Below are 23,733 nucleotides of genomic sequence, written 5' to 3'. Positions count from 1 at the left end.
TTCCAGATAGAGCTCTGGATAAAGGCTGAGACTCCCCAAATGTCCCCGGGTGCTCCCATGCGACCTCAAACAGGTGACTCCAATGTGTAATGCTGTTGGGCAGCAGCTGGCAAGCAGACAGACAGGATGGTTCTAATTTCAAGGTGCACCCTTATCCTTATTCAGGTATTAACACACACACACACACACACACACACACACACACACACACACACACATGCGCACATCCATACTATCAGGACCCTTGAAAAGTCTACCCCAGAACTGCATTAGATGCAAACAAGTCAACCAGTCAGATCATTGAGATGCTAATGAAACCCAGTCAGCATCAGCTGTTCCTATCTTTACTTTCTTGACGGTCTTAGTTGGGTTTTTTTGTTTGTTTTTCATTTTCTTCTTTCATCTCTCAAGCGAAAACAGTAGAAGTTTCTAGCCTTCGTTTGCTGTTCCGTTTCTAAATCTTGTCATTGCCTGTGGTGAGGATGGATGACAAAAAGGCGAGTTAATTTTATCAGCCTCCTTTGGTGGGAATATATTGCACAGATTGTTTGCATACCTTTCACTTTCAGAAGTAATTATTCAGGCAGAAAGCATGTTTATATGCCGGAAGTCTGATGGCCTGAATAATTGACTCGAGAGAAAAACAGCTTTTATTAGCCACCAATAGGTTAAAAGCCAATATAAGCCGGGCACAGCAGTTTGTAGGGTGTAAATGACAGATGGCTGATCTACCCCGATCCAGTTCACAAAATATTTACTGAGCACTGTTTGAACAAAGCACTCAATGGGTTCTGAGCAAGGAGAAGGAGTCCATCATGGGACATGCTGGGAATTGGTGATTACACCTTCTTAGAATCCCTGGGGACTTTTACAACTCAGGGTCTGGGCCCTACCCAGACATTCCTCCTTCCTTATTTTTGGCATGCGCTTTTTAAGCCTCAAGTGTTCTTAGTAAGTGGCCAGGGTTGGAATCCATTGCTGTAATAAACAGTTCTCCACCTTGGCCTTGCTGATATTTTGAGGTAGACAATTCTTTCTCCCTAGAAGCTATCCTGTATACCACATCAAGGATGTTTAGCCTTATTCTTGAGCTTTATCCACCAGCCTTCAACTTTATCTGGCCACCATAGATGTCCTCAGACATGACCCAGCATCCCTGGGGACACTATAGCCCTCGAAGAGGTGAGGCATGTGCTGAGATCTCCAGCCTCTGAGCTCTTGTACTCCCTTCTTTACATGCCAGCTAGTGTCAGAAGTGCCCCATCAGCGTGTGCAGCCCATGCAGCTGTTGCATGCTAATTAGGCTTGCACACCCTAAGGACCCATTTCTGGTGGACTAGGCAAGATTAAATTGAGTGTTTAGCTTGGATCTCGATTTGGGGCTCTGTGAGAAAGCTGGACGAGAGCCGATGAGTGTTCTGCAGCCATGAAGGGCAGCAGGTAGCTGGAGCTAAGACCTGGTTTGTCCTTCATTCTTCTCTATGTACCACAGTCCTCACCAACAGCCACCCTCATCCCTCAGCCACTTTTTCTTCTGAGAATATTTCCCTGTCTGATCCAAAGACTTGGGTTTGTCAAAGCCTCTCCTATAGCATGGTCCAGATCCCCAACACTGATTTAACAGTCTGTGCTCATCCCAGCAATGGCAGGTCCTAAGGACCTTGGGAACACTCCAATAAAGCCCTGCTGAAGTTTTACCAGCTGTGACACCTGCTGCATCTCAGGCCCTGTGCTAGATGTCACAGGTGCAGAGATGAATCAGGTCCAGGGCCTGTGTTGGCCGCAAAATGCTCTATGGTGTTTTCTAGAAGCTTGTACAAGAAAGTAACAAAAAGCAATGCTCAGTCCAGCATTACAGTAGAGTTAAGTGAAAAGAACACATCAGAAAACAATAGACCATGAAGGAAAAATCTTCCAGTAAAGAAAAAGAAAAATGGAAAAACATATATGGCATTTTTTTTTCTTATTGCTTTTTTGGGTTGTTTGTTCTGATTCTCACATTTTTATTTTTGTCAGGGATTTTGTTTGAAAGAAAGAGAGAAAAAGAATGTAAAGTTGGGTGGGTAGGCAGTTGGGGAGCTTCTGGGAGAAGCTGGGGGGAATATGATCAAAAAATTAAAATTTTAATAAATATGTATATATAAACAAATAAAAGTTAATCTTAAACATATATGTAAGTAGCAACAATTAGTGAGAAAAAAAGGCCATAAATTTGAAAGAGAGAAAAGAGGGGCTTATGGGAGGTCTTAGAGGGAGAAAAGGCAGGGGAGGATAATGTAATTGTGTTATAATCTCTGTGGGAGACCAGCCCCCACACCTATTCACCCCACAAACTCTTGCGGAATGAGGGATAAGGAACTTAGTTAGAAATAGAGTGAAGAGAAACAACGAGAAAACACAGGATGGACTCGGGTGTGCCTGGAACCTTATCCACCAGCGTAGAACTTTAATCCAAAGGTCTGTTTATAACAATGCCACAGGGTGGAGCAAAAGACCTCCCCCTTGCTAGTTACAGTCACCTGGTACCCATGCCCATGGTCCAATCAACCTCTTATGCAGTGCTGCTGGGTACAGCCACTAGGAAACCTAGTGGGTTCCAACAAATCTCACAAAAGAAATAATTTTAAATATAAAAGCCTGGGGCACTAGGGAGGTAGATGAGTCAGTCATGTCTTTGTCATGCAAGCATAAGAACCTGAGTTCCATATCCCAGAACCCATGTACACAGCAGAACATGCCAGTGTGTGCCTACAATTCCAGTGCTAGGCAAGTGACGGCAGGGACAGAAGGATCCCTGAGGAGCCAAATTGGTGAGCTTACGTTCGGTGAGAGACAGTCTCAAAACCGTAAGTAAAGTTGAGAGGGACTGAGGAAGTCAGTCAGTGTTGACCTGTACATGCAAATACATGTGCACGTATAACACAAAGAAAAGGCTGGATGAATATATAAACAGTTGGTTATATCCACAGAAGACTATCCCTAATGGGGTATTAAGAAACAGTTTTTGTTCATTTCTTTCCAATTTTCTGCATATTTTGGAATTGTCCCAAAGAATCACATATTGCTTCTCTAAGAAGGAAAAGCTTCCTTAAAAGGAGTTTAAATAGAAATATATTTCAGTATAAGGAGGTGGTTAGGTAGACAGACCACTTAGTGGCCTTGTGATGGTATGTACCTTAGGGTAGAAATTAGCTCTGTGGGAGACTGGCTAGAAGGAAAGAGTGGGGCATTTATCCCAGGGCAAGCCTTTGTCCCGAGGGTGAGCAGGCATTTGCCTGGTGGGCCAGCCTTGAAGGCCATCACTGCATAAGCGTCCTAGGGATACATTGTGGGTGTAGATCAGTAAGAAGGTGCTTGCCTGACTTGCACAAGGGTTGGGTACTACATAATAATATTTTTAAATGGTAATAATAAATGTGTTTAGGTGTTTGAAGTGGTATGGCAGGATTTGACATCTAGAGACAGAACACAGTGGAGGTGACACAGGGTCTGGGGTTCACTTGAACCTACAGTCACAGCCTCCCCTTTCAATGCTGTCCTCTGTGTCCCACATGTGGTGGCAGATCCAGAGTGGACCTTCCTGCTCCCCAAAGAGCAGCCTCCTGGCTGCCCTCCAGCAGGAGCTAAGTCAGCTGTTGAGACAGGCCCCACCCCTGGTGGGACATGAAAAGGTGCAGGTAGATGACATGCAAGCCTTCTCCTTGGCATCTTTCCTCTGGACCATTATCTTTTAGTCAGTGATCTTGCAAGGAAGGGGTAGGGTTGTATCTTTCTTCCGGAAGTATTTTGAGATATTTCTACCAGGAGCTGGTGGGAGGGCACTAGGGTTCTTCATAATGAGGAATGAGGGCTGTGCCTGGAAATACCACTTAGATTTTGTCCCTGGCATCCTAATAACAAAGAGGCAAAGGGCTGGGGACATGGCCCCGAGTAGACAAGGACATTTCTCTGAGAATGACAGCATCTTCCTGTGCCTAGATTTCTAGATTCCTCCCGATTCACTGAAGCTCTTCACTCGGCCCCCTGCTGCTTATTTCTGCTTTTTTATAATTGACACTGTACCACCTCATTTTTACTTAAAATAGTAATAATTAATACATTAATATTTAAAAAAAATGAAGGTCTCCCAGGCAGAGTCAAGAGGAAGCCTGGATTATGTTGACACTCAGTCTGGAAAATCCTTCCTGGACCACAAATTAGGGAACAGTCATGTCTTCCTGGTATCTTTTTCTTTTCTCCTTTTTTTAAAATTTATTATATTTGTGTTTTAATTTTACACATCAGCCATGGGTTCCCCGTCCTCCCCCTCCCTCCCCTGCCCTCACCTTCCTCACAGCCCCTCCCCTCCATTCCCATGTCCTCCAGGGCCAAGACTCCCCTCCTTACAGGCTGAGCAAAGTGTCCCTGTGTAAGCCCAAGGTTCCAAACAGCCAGCTCATGTACTAAGGATAGGTCCAGGTCCCACTGCCTGGGTGCCTCCCAGACAGTACTAGTTATTCAATTGTCTCACTTATCCAGAGGGCCTGATCCAGCTGGGGGCTCCACAGCCTTTGGTTCATAATTCATGTGCTTCCATTCGTTTGGCTATTTGTCCCTGTGCTTTTCCAATCTTGGTCTCAACAATTCACACTCTTACAGTCCCTCCTCTTTCTCGACAATTGGACTCCTGGAGCTCCACTTGGGGCCTGGCTGAGGATCTCTGCATCCACTTCCATCAGTTATTGGATGAGAGTTCCAGCATGACCGTTAGGGTGTTTGGCCATCTGATCACCAGACTAGGTCAGATCAGGCTTTCTCTCAACAATTGCCAGCAGTCTACAGAGGATGTATCATTGTGGATTTCTGGGGACCTCTCCAACACTCTGCCTATTCCTGTTCTCATGTGGTCATCATTTATCATGGTCTGTTATTCCTTGTTCTCTCTTTCTGTTCTTGATCCAGCTGGGATCTCCTGCTCCCCTAAGCTTTCTTTCCCTCAAATCTTGCCCTTCATTACTCCCACTGTCGTCCAGGTTGTTCATGTAGATCTCATCCATTTCTCTGTCATTGGGCAATCCCTGTGTCTTTCCTAGGGTCCCATTTTCTAGGTACCCTCCCTGGAGTTGTGTAGCAGTCTAGTCATCTTTGTTTTACATCTAGTATCTTCCTATGAGTGAGTACATACCATGTTTGTCCTTCTGAGTCTGGGTTACCTCACTCAGGATGATTTTTTCTAGATCCATCCATTTGCCTGCAAACCTCATGATGTCATTGTTTTTCTCTGCTGAGTAGTACTCCATTGTGTATATGTACCATATTTTCTTTATCCATTCTTCAGTTGAAGGGCATCTAGGTTGTTTCCAGGTTCTGGCTATTACAAACAATGCTGATATGAACATAGCTGGGCAAATGCCCTTGTGGTATGATTGAGCATTCCTTGGGTATATGCCCAAGAGTGCTATAGCTGGGTCTTGGGGGAGATGGATTCCCAATTTTCTAAGGAAGCACCATATTGATTACCAAAGTGGCTGTACAAGCTTGCATTCCCACCAGCAGTGGAGGAGAGTTCCCCTTGCTCCACATCCTCTCCAGCATAAGCTGTCTTCTGTGTTTTTGATCTTAGCCATTCTGACAGGTGTAAGGTGGTATCTCAGAGTCGTTTTGATTTGCATTTCCCTGATGACTAAGGATGTTGAGCAATTCCTTAAATGTCTTTCAGCCATTTGAGCTTCCTCTGTCGAGAATTCTCTGTTTATTTCTATAGCCTATTTCTTAATTGGACTGTTGGGCATTTTGATGTCTAATTTCTTGAGTTCTTTATATATTCTGGATATCAGCCCTCTGTCAGATGTGGGGTTGGTGAAGACCTTTTCCCATTCTGTAGGCTGTCGCTTTGTCTTATTGACCATGTCCTTTGCTCTACAAAAGCTTCTCAGTTTTAAGAGGTCCCACTGATTGATTGTTTCTCTCAGTGTCTCTGCTACTGGTGTTATATTTAGAAAGTGATCTCCGGTGCCAATGCATTCAAGACTACTTCCTACTTTCTCTTCTATCAGGTTCAGAGTAACTGGATTTATGTTGAGGTCTTTGATCCACTTGGACTTAAGTTTTGTGCGTGGTGACAGATATGGATCTATTTGCAGCCTTCTACACATTGACATCCATTTGTTGAAGATGCTTTCTTGTTTCCATTGTACATTTTTGGCTTCTTTGTCAAAAATTATATGTTCATAGATGTGCAGGTTAATGTCAGGGTCTTCAATTCGATTTCATTGGTCCACATGTCTGTTTTTATGCTAATACCAAGCTGTTTTTATTATAGTAGCTCTATAGTAGAGCTTGAGGTCGGGGATTGTGATGCCTCTAGAGGTTGTTTATTGTACAGGATTCTTTTGTCTATCCTGGGTTTTTTGTATTTCCCTTCCTGGTATCTTAATGCTTTCAGAGTAACGAGGCTAGCCTTGTAACTCCCAAGTTTACTGCAAGGCTTTACCACTGATGACATCATCCCTCCCACACCACACCCTTACAGAAGTAATATGTCACCCTGGGAATCCATTTCTCATGTCCCATCCATAAGAACTGACCCATCAGTACTGAGCGATGGGAGCAAGAAAACAGAAGCAACTTCATTTGCCAAGATTTGTAAAGCGTGCTGACAAGTGTCTTGTTCCTCTAGGATGAGCTGTCAAAATAGTGCGCTTGCCTTTTCCTTCATTGGAAAAAAAAAAAACACATCCAAGACCCAGGGAATAAATGTTTTTCATTTATGGTCTCCAGCTTTCATTGTTATTGTGATTATTTGTCCCTGCCTTCTTGCATGTGATAGAAACATTTGAAATCAGTGGCGGTATGTGGGCTCAAGATGCAACTTGGAGCCATGGGCTACTGCACATTCATTGATTTCATATATATATTTAGTGGTATGGAGTTTTTAATTTTTAAGATACATAATACATTTATAAGTTTTAAAGCCATCATGTTAAAAGACAAACCGTGAGAATTCTGACCCCCTCCTGTGTCCTCTCTTCACTCACCTCTCAGCCTGCCAAGAGACCACACCCATCATAGGTGCAGGCGCGGTGTTGAGTGTCCCATGTCTGAAATCCCTTTATGGTAACTTAGGGTTCTTACAGAGTTTATAGTCTTTGTGTGGGTGTCAGGAGCTATTAATACAATTTGATCAAGAGGGATGCTTCATGGGTTGGGGAGATGGCACAATGAACACAAGCACTAACTGCAGAAGCAAGACTGATTGCATAAGCAGGAACCCCTAAAGTAACCCTAGTACCATGGCAGGCAGAGATAAGCTGAACCCACTAGTGTTCACTGGCCTGCCGAGTTAGCAAAATCAACCCAGTTTAGCCTCAGTGAGACACTCTATCTCAAAGTGTTAAGGCTGAGAGTGTTGGGGTAGAGTAGGAAACCTGATATCCTGGTGTCTTCTTCTAACTTGTGCATGCATAGTTATCTCTCCTCTTTCTCTCTCTCTCTCTCTCTCTCTCTCTCTCTCTCTCTCTCTCTCTCTCACACACACACACACACACACACACACACACACACACACACACACACGGGAGGGGAAAGTTTGTGTGTGTTAGAACTACAAGGGGCTCAGAGGCCCTTGGAGCTGCTGAATGTGCTATACTTTGGTTGCGGCTGGTCCCATGAAGCCAGGGGAATAACATAACTCAGGGAGTCATGTCAGTACTCAAAACATTTTGGGTTTGGGTGTTCTGTATTCTATATTTTCATATATTCTTACAGATTTTCGATGTGCCTAGAAGATCCTACTTTGTGCCTGTGTTTTGGATTTTTAGTTAAGGGTTTATGTTGGGCCTCTTTCCATCATACCAAAAAAAAAGTACTTTTTTTTTTTTTTTTAAACTATGCAGTCTTCTATCATGATAGAGTCTATAAAACCAGAAATAGTTAAATATTTAGATAGCCATCAACTCTGGCAAGCCACTGGTGGTGCGTGTTACTCATCTGTCACTTTGGGCAAGCCTAACTGCTGGATAAGTACTTGTGAAACCTGCAAGCCATCTCCCTTCTGTCATGTTCTTCAACAAGTTTGTCGGGCCTTTCCTGTGAGCATGGTGGCCCTCGTTGTCCACAGGAAGGATGGCAGGGTGCTTTAACGACAGGAAAGCTAGATACTGACAGCTCACACTGTGACAGCAGACAGAGAATTCAATTCTGGGGGAAATAGGGACTGCGTTCCTTCCCAGAACAGTGGGAAGACATTGCCTTGAATGTCTTGAGGGGTGAAAAACCCAACCCTCATTGAACAAGGAGCTTACAGCTGTAATGAAGCACTTGGGAAGAAGAAACTATGTAGTGAGTTTGAGGTTAGCCTGGGGCACTTGAAATCACAACACAGGAAGGGGAAGAGAAGGAGGGATGGAGAAAGTGACCCCTAGACAAGTTGGGAATCATGAATGAACTGTGAGTATAGTACACCTTCTTAGTACTTAACCGTTGCAGGACCTGCCAGAGAAAGCTCTAGACACCTGTCATTTAGTCCACAAAATGTTACAGAAGCATCTTCAGTTTGCACAGGCCGCTGGAGGGGAGCATGTACATCCAAACTCCTCCATTAAACTGAAGTGAACCATGTTCTCATACTCAGCCTCTCTGTCTTCCCAGTGCTCAGAGCTTCTCAGGTTTCTTTTGGGGGGGGGGGGCTCCTATTAATACTAGCCATTGGGACATCCTCAGTTTCCTATCTTTGAGATTATAGAATAAAGCCCCAGTGTTAAAAATCATCTGCCTCAAGTATGCACCCTGGGAAAAGGGAAGCTACATTGGTCCCCATCTGCAGTTCCTCCAGCCACATTTGAGTCTTAGTGACGATTTGAATAGCCCCGAGCACCCACACTCCTCCTAGGTCCTTTAGCTCCAGATCTCTCTCCTGCTACCACCTGGAAGCTCGTCTACACCTACATGGAGCTCTGTAATCTGACAGCTCATTCAGTTCATTGCCTTAGGGACACTTGGAGATCTCTCACTAGGACGTAGAAGTTGCCAATTCAGCCCAAAAGCCCCAGGGATCCACCTGTTTGGTCACCACAGGGCTGGGATGACAAGCATGCGCCACCAGCTTTATACATTGGTGCTGAAAAACAAATCCAACTCTGTGGGGTGGAGAGATGACTCAGAGGTTAGGAGCACTTGTTGCTCTTGCAGAGGACCCAGGTTCAGTTCCTGGCATCCATAGGATGGTTCACAACCATCTGTAACTCCAAATAGGCCTCCATGGGCACTGCTCACACATGGTACACATACATACCTTGAGGCAAAACTCTTAAACACACACACACACACACACACAACACACACACACACACATGTGTGTGTGTGTATGTATATATATATATACATATATGTATATATAATGTATTTCTATTTATATACTTGTGTATATATATATGTGTGTGTGTGTGTGTGTGTGTGTGTGTGTGTGTGTGTATTTTTTTAAATGTTTGAGCACCAAGCACTTTACCAACTGAGCTATCTCCCAGTGACGTCAATTTTTGGCCAATGTAATGTAATGGGTCCTAGCTTAGGTATAGGTCCAAACTTAGGACAGACACAGACACCAAGACATGACTGATAAGCCAAACAGAGGGAATTCGTCACATGGCTTAATTCAGAGGGTTCCGGCTCGATCACTGAGCTGCAGTACCACAACCTATCTCCATGTGTTTCTTTTCTTGTCTTTTTTATTTTGGTTTTTGTTTTTTTCAAGACAAGGTTTCTCTGTGTAATAGTCCTGGCTATCCTGGAACTCACTTTGTAAACCAGGCTGGTCTCGAACTCACTGAGATCCACTGCCTCTGCCTCCCAAGTGGCATAGGCATCCAAACATTTTCTGAGTGCCTGTGTGAGCCAGACTGTGTAGTACAAATGGGAGTACATTAGGTAACAGAACTATAGTGGCCTCCCTTCTTTAGCCTTAGAGTCAGAAGGAGAAGGATTTGATGTGAGCGTAGGTGGCATCAAAATTATCACCTGGTCCCTAATCACTGTTACTAAGATAAGAGATGGTAAAGCAAAGGAACTGGGGACTAGGAAGTGTCATCTGGATTCGATCATGAAAACAGCCTATATACACAGTGTTGGGAAGAAGAAGAAGAACTGAGTAGAGAAATTGGAGCTGTTGGAGTCGGAGAGATGAAGGGTGACACTCTGGAAAGAGTGAGATGATAGAGAAAGGAACTAGCTCCCTGGAGGGTTAGAACTGATGGCAAAACCCAAAAGCTGTACCCATAAACCACATCCCAGAGCTTGCTCTGCAGCAGGACTGGAAAAGGAGGACCTAGAGAGAGACCTGAGGAATTGGGTCACAAGCGATAGCATGGAGGCTCTGTTGGTTGGCAGGGTAGCCCAGTGAGTGCCCAGGAGGAGTACCAGGGAAGCCCTGTGTCTCTGGCCCCCTCCCTTGTATCCACTTAGAATGAGAGGGGAGCAGGGCCAATGAGGAAGTATGAGCAAGGAGTGTCAGCGGCTGGAGAGGTTTGCCTGGGAGCTCAGTGGTTATGCCGTACACTCTTCTCTCAGTAGAGGGTGGGGTGGCATGGTGAACTTCCTAGTAAAGGAGGGGGTGGGGGGCAGGCAAGTGGTCTACCGATGTATTGTGAAACTGCCTTCTAGGTCTCATCTAGTACTGGGCAGCAGTATGCAAGGACATGCTCAGTAAAGTGTATGGAACACACAGTCTTGTCCCAGGATGCTCCTGACTGACAGTTCTTATATCCTCTGTAGGGCAGGTTTAGGTCAGGGCTCAGAGGGTCCATGGGGGGAGAAGGGGAGCTGCTCAGCTGGAAGAGGGCTACTAAAAGGATGTGGTATCTCTGTTAGATGTGGGAAAGCTAGGTAAAGTCTCCAGGTATAGGGCAAAGAGTAGGGGGCATCAGGCCCCAACACCTGGCAATTGCCACAAACACTCAGGTATATATAACAGTAGCATTTGCACAGATGCCTGCCCTGGACACACCATTTAGAAGATATACAGCCATCAGGTCCCATCTGCCCTACACAGCCCTAGTGGGGGTGAACATTAGAGGGTTTGGGACACCCCTGAAGCTATCTCATATTGGACAAGCTACACCATATCTGTAATATATCCTGTAGCGAAAGAAAGGGAGAGCAGGAAGAGGAGAGGAAGGGAGAAGGGCAGAAGAGGAAAACCATAGGCTTTAGTTTGCCTGACCCCTCAGGAGTGTTTACCTGCTGGGCATGCGCTCAGAAAGCCAGTCGGCTCTGGAAAGGAAAGCAATGAATCATTTATGATTGTTTTCACTTTGTATTCATTAAAGGCCTCTGCACTATTATTATCGAACCTTAATTGGCTTGGCACTCTGAACAGCCTCCTCCAGCCCCTGCTCCTCCCTCTGAGATCAGAAATTCCTGGAGCGAGCGAGCAAGCTTGCAGGAGAGTATGAGAGCAAGCCCTACTTAGGAACAGGGGCGGCTGATCCAGAGCCCCTCGGAAGATCAAATGGAACGTGGTCGCTTTTCTTTCTCCTCTCTGATCATATATTAATAAATGTATCCCATCAGGCTCTCGCTCTGTTCCCTGTGAGCTACTGTCAGCTGCCTGGGATCTCTTGGCTCCCTTTGCTTCCTCAGCCACTGGGCAAGTTTTCCATCAGCTTCCTCCCCTCAGGGTCTCCCAGGCACAATGGCTTCACGCATGACAGCTTGCATCTTTTGTTCTGAGTGCCATGCCAGGCACTGAACCAGCCACAATATGTGGGTTACCTGATTTACTTCTTTTAATACACTCCGGTGTAATTATAACGGCATAAAGGGAAGACAAATTGGCAAGTAATTACGATGTTAATTTGGCAATGTTTTATCATATTGTAGAAGCACAATTTCCTCTCTAATTGTATTGGGGGGGACACATTTATCTACAGCGCAGCTTATTGAAGGTTTCTTAAGAGTGGAAGTGAAATACACAGGAGATGGGAAATCCAGCTCTCCTCCCCATAAATATTACTTTATTTGCATGTATTTTTGCAGCTTCCTTAAAAAGCTGACTCGTTTATTCAGGCCCAATTAATGGAATGCCATAGAATGTATAATTAGGCTGTGACAGCTTAGCTGATGGATTGCCTTGTTTGTGGAAAGCAGAGACACCCCCAGTTTAAACGGCTGAAACTTCCCTTTCAGAACCTCACAGGCTGTGCATGCCTCACCACCGTCCCCCCTGAGAATGCCACCGTGGTTCCAGGAAAATGTCCTAGTCCTGGGTGCCAAGAGGCCTTCCTAACCTTCCTCTGTGTGATGTGTGTGTGCAGCCTGATCGGGGCCATGGCCCAAACACCCTCTGTCATCATCCTCATCAGGTAAGCTGCCCCCTGAGCCCCAAGTACTTGGGAGTCAGCCTGGGCTATGCCCTTTCCCCCAGCACATGTGTGCAGGGCTCCTGCGTGTCAGAGCCATGTGAGTCTTGAAAGCAAGGTGAGCTGGGGTGGCAGCCAGGAACACAGCTGCTCTAGGCTAAGAGGAATCAATTAGGAGCTGTCTATCAGTCGGGACTTCACGGCACAACATGACAGAAGTGGAAGGCCACTTTCATAGCCTCCCAGGAGTAACCTGCGAGTCCAAGGCCTGCCTCATTAGATGCCTAAGTAAGGCCGTTCGAGGCAAATTTGAAAAGCATTCTCCACTGGTCTTTTCAGGAGGCATTGTTGGTGAAGTATAATGAAAATCATGGGCTGGGAAGATGGCTAGACTGGCAATGGTACCTTCCTCACAAGCATGGGCCCAAGTTCATTCTCTAGAACCCCTATAAACCTAGAGGTAGTAGAGCTTGCCCATAATGCCCATGATAGTGAGAGGGAAGGTGGAAACTGGCGGATCCCTGGAAGCTTGCAGAACAGTTAGTGTAGCCTACCCAGGGAAGTTTTAGGCCAGCAAGAGACCCTGCCTCGAAACTAAAGGTGGAAAGCTCCTGTGGAACAACATTCCAGCTTGTCCTCTGACCTCCACACACACACACACACACACACACACACACACACACACACACACACACACACATACCAATATTCAAAAGTAGCATTAGGTTAGCCAAACCCTTCTGGCAATCAGCCACATGTCTTGAACACATCATGGTCCCCCAGACTTGTTTCTGAGTCTGTTACAGAGATAACAGCACTTATCCTGCCTGCCTTCTTGCCATGATCTGAACCCTTCCAGCTCATGTGTGCAAACCACTCTAGAGGCATGAGAGGTTAGATGGTCATGGTTCTTATATGAGTAAGTGGTTGCAGTGAGACACCCAGAGTTCTTTAGCCCCCTGTCTCTGGGAAGCCCCGTCTGAAGGTAGATGAAGTGCCTCCAAGGAAAATCATTGAGCAATATTCTGAGCAAGTGTCATCATTCACAATACGATTGCTATCTTGATTTGAACAAGGTACCTAGAAGAACACTGACCCATACCCTAGTGTCCATCCGAGCCCAAAGAAAGAACATATCCCACAGAAAGGCTCACTTCATTAGATGCAAAAGCAAGGCAGTTCAAGGCCAGGGCCTGGGGATGGAAATGAGATGCTGGGAACCACTTTGATCCCTTGGGCAGCTGCTTTACCCAACTTTCCTGGTCCTTGAGCCCTCCCTACCATGTTTTCTGGTCTTCGCTGGCAACTCTCCTGAAAGGAGATTTATAGGAAACACTTGTGCTACCCAGATGGCCATTAGCAATGTTTTATGAATGTGCCGAGGCATTAAGGGTACAATAGCAAATTGCCATCTTATACTTAGGAAGTTCAACAAATTCAGACCCAGTGCTGTGGAGGGCTGTGGTCAAACAAGTCGAATCACCTTCTGCTACTGGCATTGAAAAGCCTATCAGTCCCTTCAAAAATGCAATATGCCAGTGTAAGTCAAGAGCCATAAAAATGTACAGGCCCTTACAGTAACCTACCCCCATTCCTGGCCGTTTATCTCAAGGAAATACCCCTCTACAAGAAAAAAAAAGCTCTATACAGACAGATTTTTTATTACAACGTTAACCATAATGTCAGAAACATCTGAACTGAAGTAGTGAGTTAAATTATGGAACTGTGGTTCAAGGAATAATGAAAAATCTTAAGAATGTGAGAAGTGTTTATGAAATGAGCCATTGAATTTAAAACTATACGTGGAAGGCGATTATATATAATGTGCATATGAGCAAAATCCATCAGGTTTCACGTATGGGTTTGTGGTGGCTGTATCATGAGCAGTTTATTTTTCAAGAGAAATTTTCCTGTGTTGCAATAGTCACACACTGAAGGCTCCAGAAAGTCGAAGAGGGACCCTTGCCACCATTAATAGTGGCTGGTCCACTTCTTTCCTCCATGAGTTCCCACTAAGGCCCAGCCTCTAGAGGCTAGGTGGTAAAATTTTGGCTGTGGAAATTTCGGCTGTTTCCAAGCATCAGCTTGATAAATAGGTCTTGTCATTTTTCAGGAAATACTGGGTTCTCTTTAAATGGATCAAGAGCTCATGGTCTCAGTGACCTGTGCTGACCACATCTATCCATGAACCACGTGTTCGCCATAGGCACATGTTCACGTTCATATTGAGAAGGGGTCAACTGCATTGTTGTAGCCCTTTCCCAGTCTAGCTTGCCATCACAGAAATTCTAGGCAGGAGTGAGGATACCCATGCAGGTTGACCACAGAAGATAATTACCAGCCCTAGCCCTGGCCCAAATCGGTGGACTCATTCTTATGCTGGCCCATGGTTATCAACAGTGAAGGAAGTGAGGCTGGGGAGGAGGCTCACTTGGTAAAGTGCTGACTTCAGAAGCATGGAAAACCCAGTTCAACTCCCAGAACCCATGTAAAAATGTCAGGCAAGGTGAGGCATACTTGTAATCTCAACAGTGAGGACATGGAGACAGGAGGATCCCTGGGATTCACTGGCCTGTCAGCCAAGCCTAATTGATGTACTTCCAGCACATGAGAGATCTTGTCTCTAAGGAGATGGATGGCATTTGTAAGGATGACACCTGAAGTTGTCTTCTGGCCTCTACACACACAAACATGCACGTATATCTGTGCATATACATGCATGCACACACACATACACACAGCATATTTTAAAAAAAGAATTCTAAAAAGCAGGCAAGAAAGCAGATGGTTATTTGGTCAGTTTTAAGACACATTTCTGAGCTCTTATTTTAAATTGCTATATTTGGACCCCTGTAAATATTCCCCCTTTACTCATGAAGAAACTGGCCCAGCAAATGAATACACAGTATTCTCAAGGTCTTACAACCAGTAAGTTAATGATACTAAGCCTGCATCCCTATTCTTCCCTGGATCTTTTGATGACATCCTGCCTGAGCCCTCCATTTCTTCATAAGAGTGAGCTGTGGTTCTTATGGGGACCAGCCTATCCACAGGATATGAAGAAAGATCTTGGCACCCTCCTCACTTTGTTCCCAGTGACATGCTAGCTGAAAGGAAATCACATTGCAAGTGATAAATAACCTAGCTCATTACATCAGCATGTTTTCTTGATAAGGAGATCTGCCTTTATTTATGTGTCTTTCAAGTTAAACCTTCAAATGAAAGTGCCAAAACTGTAGCCATGGAGCAGGAACAACATGAGGGACTTGGGTTTTATAATGTGTATCTTCCAAAGAGCATTAGTTCTGCCCAGAGATGCAGATCTCATGACCTAGAACTGGTATCTGACATTGTCAACCAAAGTCCTGAACCCATTACTCAGTGGAAGTCATAGCATGCTGCCTGGGGTCACTCACCTGTACCACACTCTCTGTTTCCCCAAGAACAGTACCTTTTTGTCTTACTGGAAATCTTAGAATTTGGAAGAGATTATAAAATCTACTCTTTCATAGTCTTTTGCAAGCTACTATGAAAAATTCCATAGACATGGTAATTTATAAACAATAGGAATTTGTGTCTTGTGTGTCTAGAGACTAGAGAAGTTGAAGAGCCAGGCTAGGTTATCTGGTGAGGGCTATTTCTAGTACATAGATGGCAAATTCTCCTTATGCCCCAAGGTGCTGAAGAGACAAAGGGATCTCCCTTAGGCACCCTCCCTCCAAGGGCACTAATCCATTCATGCAGGCTCCACCCTCAGGATCTGAGCCCTTCTTAAAGGTCCCACTATCACTTTAGGGTTAGGCTTGAATGCAAGAATTTGGGGGAGACAGAGTGTCCATCTATAATACATACACAGTTTCTTTTTGGTTTATAGTCACTTTTGACCCCTTATAACAAGAAGCCAGAAGCTCACACACCAAGGCTCCACCTAAGTCATAGATCACTGGATGACTGCCAATGGGTTGCTGGATAAATGACCTTGGGATCATTTAGAATAGTATTCTAGGCCTGGGAGCATTACTCAGTCACTTAAGTATCTGTCACATAAGTACAAGGACCTGAGTTTAGATCCCCAGCACCTACATAAATACCAGGCACAATGGCCCCTGGATAAACCTAGTGCTAGGGGGCAGAGATAGGCAAGTCTATGGTACTTGGCTTCACTGAAAGACTCTGTCTCAAAAATAAGGTAGAGTGAAACTGAGGAAGACATCTGACATTGACTTCTGGCCTACATTCTCTATGTCTCTGTGTCTCTCTCTCTCTTCTCTTCTCTTCTCTCCTCTTCTCCTCTCCTCTCTTCTCTTCTCTTCTCTTCTCTTCCCTTCCCTTCCCTTCCCCTCTCCTCTCCTCTCCTCCCTTCCCCTCCCCTCCTCTCCCTCTCTCTCTCTCTCTCTCCCCCCCTCCCAGTCAATAGACAGGTTTACACATAATATATCAGATATTCCATTAGTAACCCTGTTACTACCCTTTATTTCATACAGGACCAAATCCTACCCCCTCAGTGAACTGTGTGGGTCCGGTCTCTAGTCTTCCAGCTGCACTGAAATGCTCCAGCATGTGTAAGGTTCGGCCATAATGACTGGCTCCATGCCTAGCCAAGTCTTTTAAGAATTATAGTCATGTACATCCCTCTGTCCCCTAAGGACACATCGTGGTGGCAGATATAAGAGGTGACACTCTGAATAACCCGAAGCCCATGCGTCTATTGTCCAATCTTTTTCCCTCAGAGTCCTTCACCACAAAACCACAGGTAGAGAGAGATTTCCTGAGTGGTAAGACAGAGACATTTGCCCAGCTTGCCACCCATTTGTGCATTCCCTCACACAGGCTAGGTGCTAGACACCTGGGTGCTAGAGCTAGGTAAGGTTGAGTCACAAAGGTAACCACAATGCAAATAGTTCTTAGCCTTGAGAGGGGAGAAGGCAAGCATTAAATAAATCCTAGCTGTAAGCTTAAGAGGCATTACTGTACGATCTGCTGTGTGGACCCACCTATCTAAAATCTGTCATCACTCATAAACCCTTCTCTACTGTTACTCTTGCTTTCAAAAACATTACACTCTGGAGAATATGTGAGATCATTCTTCCGGATGCTACATGGAAAACCCAGGGCAGGATGATTGAGTCAATTCAAAGCAAAGTCAGTGCCTAGTAGAAGAGTACAAGCTACTAAAACTCCATTCACATACCTGTGTCCCAGCTGGCCCACCTGGGATGCCAATGCATGTGGATCTAGTGGATTTTACAAAATGGCCTAAGGACGGCGAGGGTGTTCATGGTTCTGGTTGCTCTTCACTAATTTATTGAGTTACTGTCCCACATGCATATCCCCCACCCACCCATGGTGATTCTTCCTTGGAACAAATGCACATTGCTCTAAGTATAGACTTCATCCAGTCCTTCTAGCTCAAGTTATTTAAGGGGGGGAAAACACTTAATTTCTAAACTTATCTTGCCACCACAGTTGCAGTCAATTTTTAGACTTTGGGCAAGGAAAAAAAAAAAAGAAGAAAACCTATTAGTAATTTTCTAAGGTAGGATCTAATGGACAGCCACAAATAGCTCTGGGTCTCTTAATTAAAATGGAGTGATAAGAATCTTTTTCTCCCTTCCATCTCTTTTTATGTAGGACAGTCAGCCCTGAACTCAAGTCTTATGCGCTGGGAGTTCTTTTTCTCCTCCTTCGTTTATTGGGTACGTATTGTCTCTTTTTTCTCTCCGTAATGAATTGGATGTGTATTACCAGGTGAGTGATGATTGGCGAAATTGTCCCAATTCCTGTGTTTGCCTCTTTTCTTTTTCTATAATGTTTGTTTATTAGTGTCCTACTTTCATGTCCTGTTGCAACGATAAAACACCCCGACACACGCAATTTTAGGGAAAAAGGGTTTATTCTGCTTACAATTCCAGATTGAGTCCATCACTGCCAGATGTGAGGGCAGCAAGAACTTGAAGCAGCTGGTCACATCATAGTTGAGAGCAGAGAATGCATGCATGCTTATGTTCAGCTCACACATTTTCCCATCTGTGTAAGTCAAAGACCCAAACTCCATGGAATAGTGACACTCAGAGTGAGTGGCTTTCCCCACTTCATGTAGCATAATCCAGACAGTCCGCCACAGCCATGCACATGAGCCAACTTGATCCAGACAGCCCTGCATTGAGAGTCCTTTCTCAGGTGATTCTAAGTCTGTCACATTGACAAATTTCAACTAACCATCGCTTGAAATCAGAAAATTTGACTCCAAGTTCAGACACCACATTCTAGACCCTCTGATTTCACAGGTGTCTCATGTTACCAACTCGGGTCCTCAAGTCACCCTGAATTCTCATTAGCTAAGGAGAAAATGCAGTGGCACCAGAAGGGAGGAACGTTTTAGTGGTACAGTTTGGCCCTAGATTGCTTTCCATTGCTATAATAAGCACCATGGCCAAAGGAAACTTGGGGGAGGAAAGGATTTATGTGGCATGCATAGATCACAGTCTATCACTGAAGGAACCTGAAGGCAGGAACTGAAGCAGAGGCCATGATGAACACTGTTTGCTTTCTTTTATGATTCATGGCTACAGGCATAGGAGTGATATCACCTACAGTCTTCTGGGCTTACTCAAACCCATCACCCATCAAGAAACTATCCCATATACTTGCCTACAGGTCAACCCGATAGAGACATTTTTTGCAATTGAGGTTCCCACTTTCCACATGACTCTACCTTGTGTCAAGCTGACAAGAAACTTCCCATAAAGAAGGCCCTGAACAGCCTGAGATATGCTCTCTTTATGGGCTGTCTGCTCCCATACGAGGCCACAAACCCATCACCTTGCAGCCTTTCCGGTTTCTCCAAATGTATTTATTTACTTTGGATTTCCAACAGGTGGCCTGGCCCCACCCATGTCACACTTTTCTCCTCATGGCTTGCTGTTAACTTCGTGAATATCTGTTTTTCAAAATCAAAATGGAAGTGATTTGAGTGAACTTTACGTGGAAACTGAGGATGGAAAGGGAAATAACTATGGCCTGCTCCTTAAGAGTAAACATAAAGCTCTCATTGAAAGTATGTCATGGATGGACAGCATAAAGCTCTCACTGGAAGTATGTAGTCACAGATGGACAGCATAAAGCTCTCACTGGAAGTATGTAGTCACAGATGGACAGCATAAAGCTCTCACTATAAGTATGTAGTCATGGATGGACAGCATAAAGCTCTCACTGGAAGTATGTAGTCACAGATGGACAGCATAAAGCTCTCACTGGAAGTATGTAGTCACAGATGGACAGCATAAAGCTCTCACTGGAAGTATGTAGTCATGGATGGACAGCATAAAGCTCTCACTGGAAATATGTAGTCACAGTTGGACAGCATAAAGCTCTCACTGGAAGTATGCAGTCATGGATGGTCACAAAGATCTAGTGCTAGAAATGTGAGGTTTGTAAAAACATTTTTCCATCAGCACAAATGTCCAACAGCAGGGAAATAGTTAAATAAGTGATGGTCTCTAATCCTGGTGGGAGCCATGCCCCCCTTTTAAGTTCTGGAAAGAAGATTATTTGTAGACTTAGAAAGGACCCATGACATGTGGAAGAGACAAAGGTGGCCTACTCTCCAATATATTCAGATGATTATAAAGTAGGTATAAATATGGAAAAATATTGGGAGGATGGACATCAAAATGGTACCACGTAGTTTTAAGTAATAAGATAATATATTTTCTAAACTGAAACTTTTGAATATCTGTACATATATATCACTTTATAATGCTGTTAATTCCTATGTAATTGATACATGACCTAAGGGGGGAAAAAACTCATTCTTGATAAAGGAAACACACACCATAAGTTTCCTCCTCCACAGTCTGTGGTCATAATAGTCTCCATCATCATCCCCGTTCCCTGTGGAGCAGACCTCAGGATCCTCCACCTGATCAGACTGTGTTGATCCACAGAGAGGGAATATAAATGGCTTCTTTGTCTTATTTCTGTTTCATGGGAAATAGAAATGTATAGCTGTAGAGATGTCCCAGATGAAAAACATTAATCCATCTTTCAAATTAAAACATGTGGATGTTTCTGGGAAACTATGATAGCTTGAAAACTCCTATTACCATAGATATAATGATGCCAATTATTTCTTGTGTCATTGGAAGTAGAGGGACATGTATTATCATGTCCCCCACCCTCCGTGGTCAAGCAGCTGGAAAGATAGATAGACATGAAATACCAGTAAGTTAGAAATTCTCTTTTTGGAAAGTGGTAGAACCATTCCACAGATAGTTATGCAACAAGATGACATTTCCTGAGCACCCAGGCCATACCAAGACAGGTGACCACAGCTCTGCCCTTGAGACTTTCGCCATATCAGAGCTCAAAAGAAAGTGAATGTTTACCCTCATCTGTAGCGTTACTATAGAGGTCTCTACATGTTTAAACCATGTGAAGGACTCTACACATGGTCTGAAACACCAGGGCTAAGGAAATGGCTTGGTCAGCAAAACATTTGCCTCATAAGAATGAGGACTTGTGTTCAGATCCCCTGAGCCCACGTAAAAAGCAAGGTGCCGTGGTGCGTGCCAATAATTCTGACAATGGTGACTCCAGAAATAAAGGAAGGTGGATCCCTGGAAACACCAGGCTAGCACCTAGCTGAGTGGTTCTCAATCTGTGTATCATGACTGCTGTGGGGGTTGAACAACCCTTTCATAGGGGCACCTATCAGATATCCTGCAGAACAGATATCTATATTATGATTAATAACAGTAGCAAAATTATAATTATGAAGCAGCAACAAAAATAATTTTATGGTTGGGGGTCACCACAACATGAGGACCTGTATGAAAAGGCCATAGCGTTAGGAAGTTGAAAACCACTGACCTGGCCTATGTAGAAGCCAATGAGAGACCCCATCTCAAACAACATTTGGAAGGTGCCTAAGGACCAGCACCCAAGGATAGACACATAGATGGGCATACCAACAAGCTAGAAAGGCTCCTTTGGAAAATGGTAGAACCATCCCATGATAGTTATGCAAGGAGCTGACATTTCCTTAGCACCTCTGGTATTCTGAGCTCCCAGGCTATAGTAAGACATATACACACTTAGATGCAAAAACAGTACCCTTCATGGTAATCTTGATAACTCCAAAAAAAAAAGAATAAGACATTTCTGAAAATTATAGAATTGAACATAAAACTGAAAACTGAGGTATCATAACGTGATGCACTTAAGATAATCCCTGACTGCTCTGAAGCTGACTCAGAATCTTGTCTGTCTGCCTCAGGAAAAGCAGGTGCCATCAGGAACAGGGATTTTTTTTTTCCATTTCTGTGACTGTAAGCCAGAACAAGAGATAACTTTTATCGTTATGACCCATTACACACATGCATATGCATAGGTAGAGCTGAAACAAAAATTTCATGGAAAAAAATACCTTCAATATGTATAACACGTTCAGATATTTTCTATTCTACTCCATGCTTTCTGAAAAGTTGGTCATGACCCAGCATATTGATGCTATTGCCCATTATGGGTCACAAATCAGTTTGGAAAACCCCGTGCTAAGAGGATATGACACTGTCTCATCTTTTAATTAAAAGGGCCTTAGCAGAAAAGTCTTGGCATCTGGCCTAATTCCATCTCCTCCAGAACCCAGTAAGATTAACGGCCATTATTGTTAATGCAAGGCCAATGAATAAATCAGATCCCATGACACTGCCAACCCTCGTGGTGCCCCATGTGGGTAATGGGAATACAATGGGGACATTGAAGTTGAGTGTGACAAGATCTGAGATGGAGCCTGCACCGGGACAGCAGTGACTTGGGGAAGGGTCACCTAACTTTTGCCTTGGGATTCGGGCATGATGTCCTGAGCAGATAAGAAGTAAGGGTTATGAAGACGTACAGGAAGAGGAAAGGGTGCTGTAGACAAAGGGACATACAGGGACAAAGCTTTCAGGCTGCCAAGAACTTGGTGAGGGAAGTGGGGTGGGGGAGGGGCAGCATCCCATGGGGCTGGTGAAGATGGTGAGCTGGGAACTTGACAGAAAAGGCCTCTTGTCTCTTGGGTAGCTTTGACCTTTATCTTTAAGACAAATAGCAGTTGCTGATAGATAGGCTTTACCTAGGCAGAGACAAGAGCCTCTGTGTATCTCAGAAAGGGATGCTGTCTACAGACCAAATAAGGTATAGTCAATTAGAGTTGAGAAGAGAAGGGTTTTGTATTGAGATAGTGGAGTTAAAAATTAATGAGGAAGGATCTTCATAGCTTGGTCTCTGAATTGAAGTTCAATTGGCTCTCCACCTCTGCAAATTTCAAATGGACAATTTCAGCATATTAAAAGAAAAACAGAGTGTCCATACTGAGCATGCCCACATTGGCTTTTCATGTTGCTACTTATTAAACAATAGTATAAGCTTCTTAATATAGTATTTACATTGTGTTGTGCATCTCAGACAATCAAGGAATGGTCCAAAGTATGCAGGAAGATGGGTTGGCGATACAGGTGTTGACACAGGCAGATGACCCAAGGGGCTGATGAGATGAGGCATGGACCATGGCTGGGCTGTCCTAGGATGAAAACACCTAGGATATATGTTCTCTATCTCATCATATTTTCTCCATTTTCATATGTTCTCTGTCTCATCATATTTTGAGCACATGGCTTGGTGTGGACTGCTTTAACTTTTATTAGTTTTCATTTAAGTGGCAACATGTAGCCAGTGGCTGTCATGCTCAGCAGGAATGTATAAGGACAAGACATTGATATATCAGGACAGAAGGAAGTATCATGCAAGACCACATTGGGCCATGAGCAGGGGAGAGAAAAATGGCAGGATCCAGAAGTGAAGATAACATTAGTTTCCTGTTTTACTTTAGATACAACTGGAGAAGAGCTGACAGGCAGAGCAGGAACCTTTGCTCCATGGGCTGAGAACTTCCCTGGTAGCCCTAGGGGGAAACAAGATTGTAGTTGGTGGTATCAATGGTAGATGAGGTTCAAGGAGAGAAGGGTAAGAAAAGTGAGGATGATAGGTTCCAGGGATGTAGCTCACTTGTTAGAATGCTTGCCTAGCATGCGTGAAGCTCTGGCTTTGATCTCTAGCACCATATAAAACGAGGCATGATGTTGTAGTCCCGGAAAGAGGAAGGCAAGGACAGGAGGATCAGAAGGTCAGGGTCATCCACTGCTTCCTAGCAAACCTAGGCTTCATGAGACCATCTTAAAAAAGAAAAAAAAAGAAAAAAATGAGGCTAGTAGCCAAGTGAAACTACCATGATGGATGGTAACACCTGGGCTGCATAAAGAAGAGGTAAAATGGGAGGCCACAGAAAGTGGCAGAAGGATAAAGGAAGAGCAAGAACTTGGTGGAACGGGAATATCGGAACTGTGGCCCAGATGCTGTA

General features: G+C 44.3%; 1 protein-coding gene across 3 annotated transcripts in view; it reads left to right on the top strand.

The window, feature by feature from the left end:
* The window catches only part of Slco3a1 (solute carrier organic anion transporter family member 3A1), a 280,922-nt gene that overhangs the window by 240,427 nt on the left and 16,762 nt on the right, over positions 1–23,733 (top strand). For all 3 annotated transcript variants that reach the window (XM_036185273.1, XM_036185266.1, XM_036185279.1), the window contains exons 8-9: positions 12,160–12,335; positions 17,964–18,028. In XM_036185273.1, coding sequence (XP_036041166.1) covers positions 12,160–12,335; positions 17,964–18,028 — 241 coding nt within the window. The remainder of the gene's footprint in view (positions 1–12,159; positions 12,336–17,963; positions 18,029–23,733) is intronic.

This window comes from Onychomys torridus, chromosome 1 (genome assembly GCF_903995425.1).
Source record: "Onychomys torridus chromosome 1, mOncTor1.1, whole genome shotgun sequence".
Taxonomy (NCBI): Eukaryota; Metazoa; Chordata; class Mammalia; order Rodentia; family Cricetidae; genus Onychomys; species Onychomys torridus.
The sequence above is the reverse complement of the archived record's forward strand: the minus strand, read 5'-3'. Positions and strand labels throughout refer to the sequence as shown.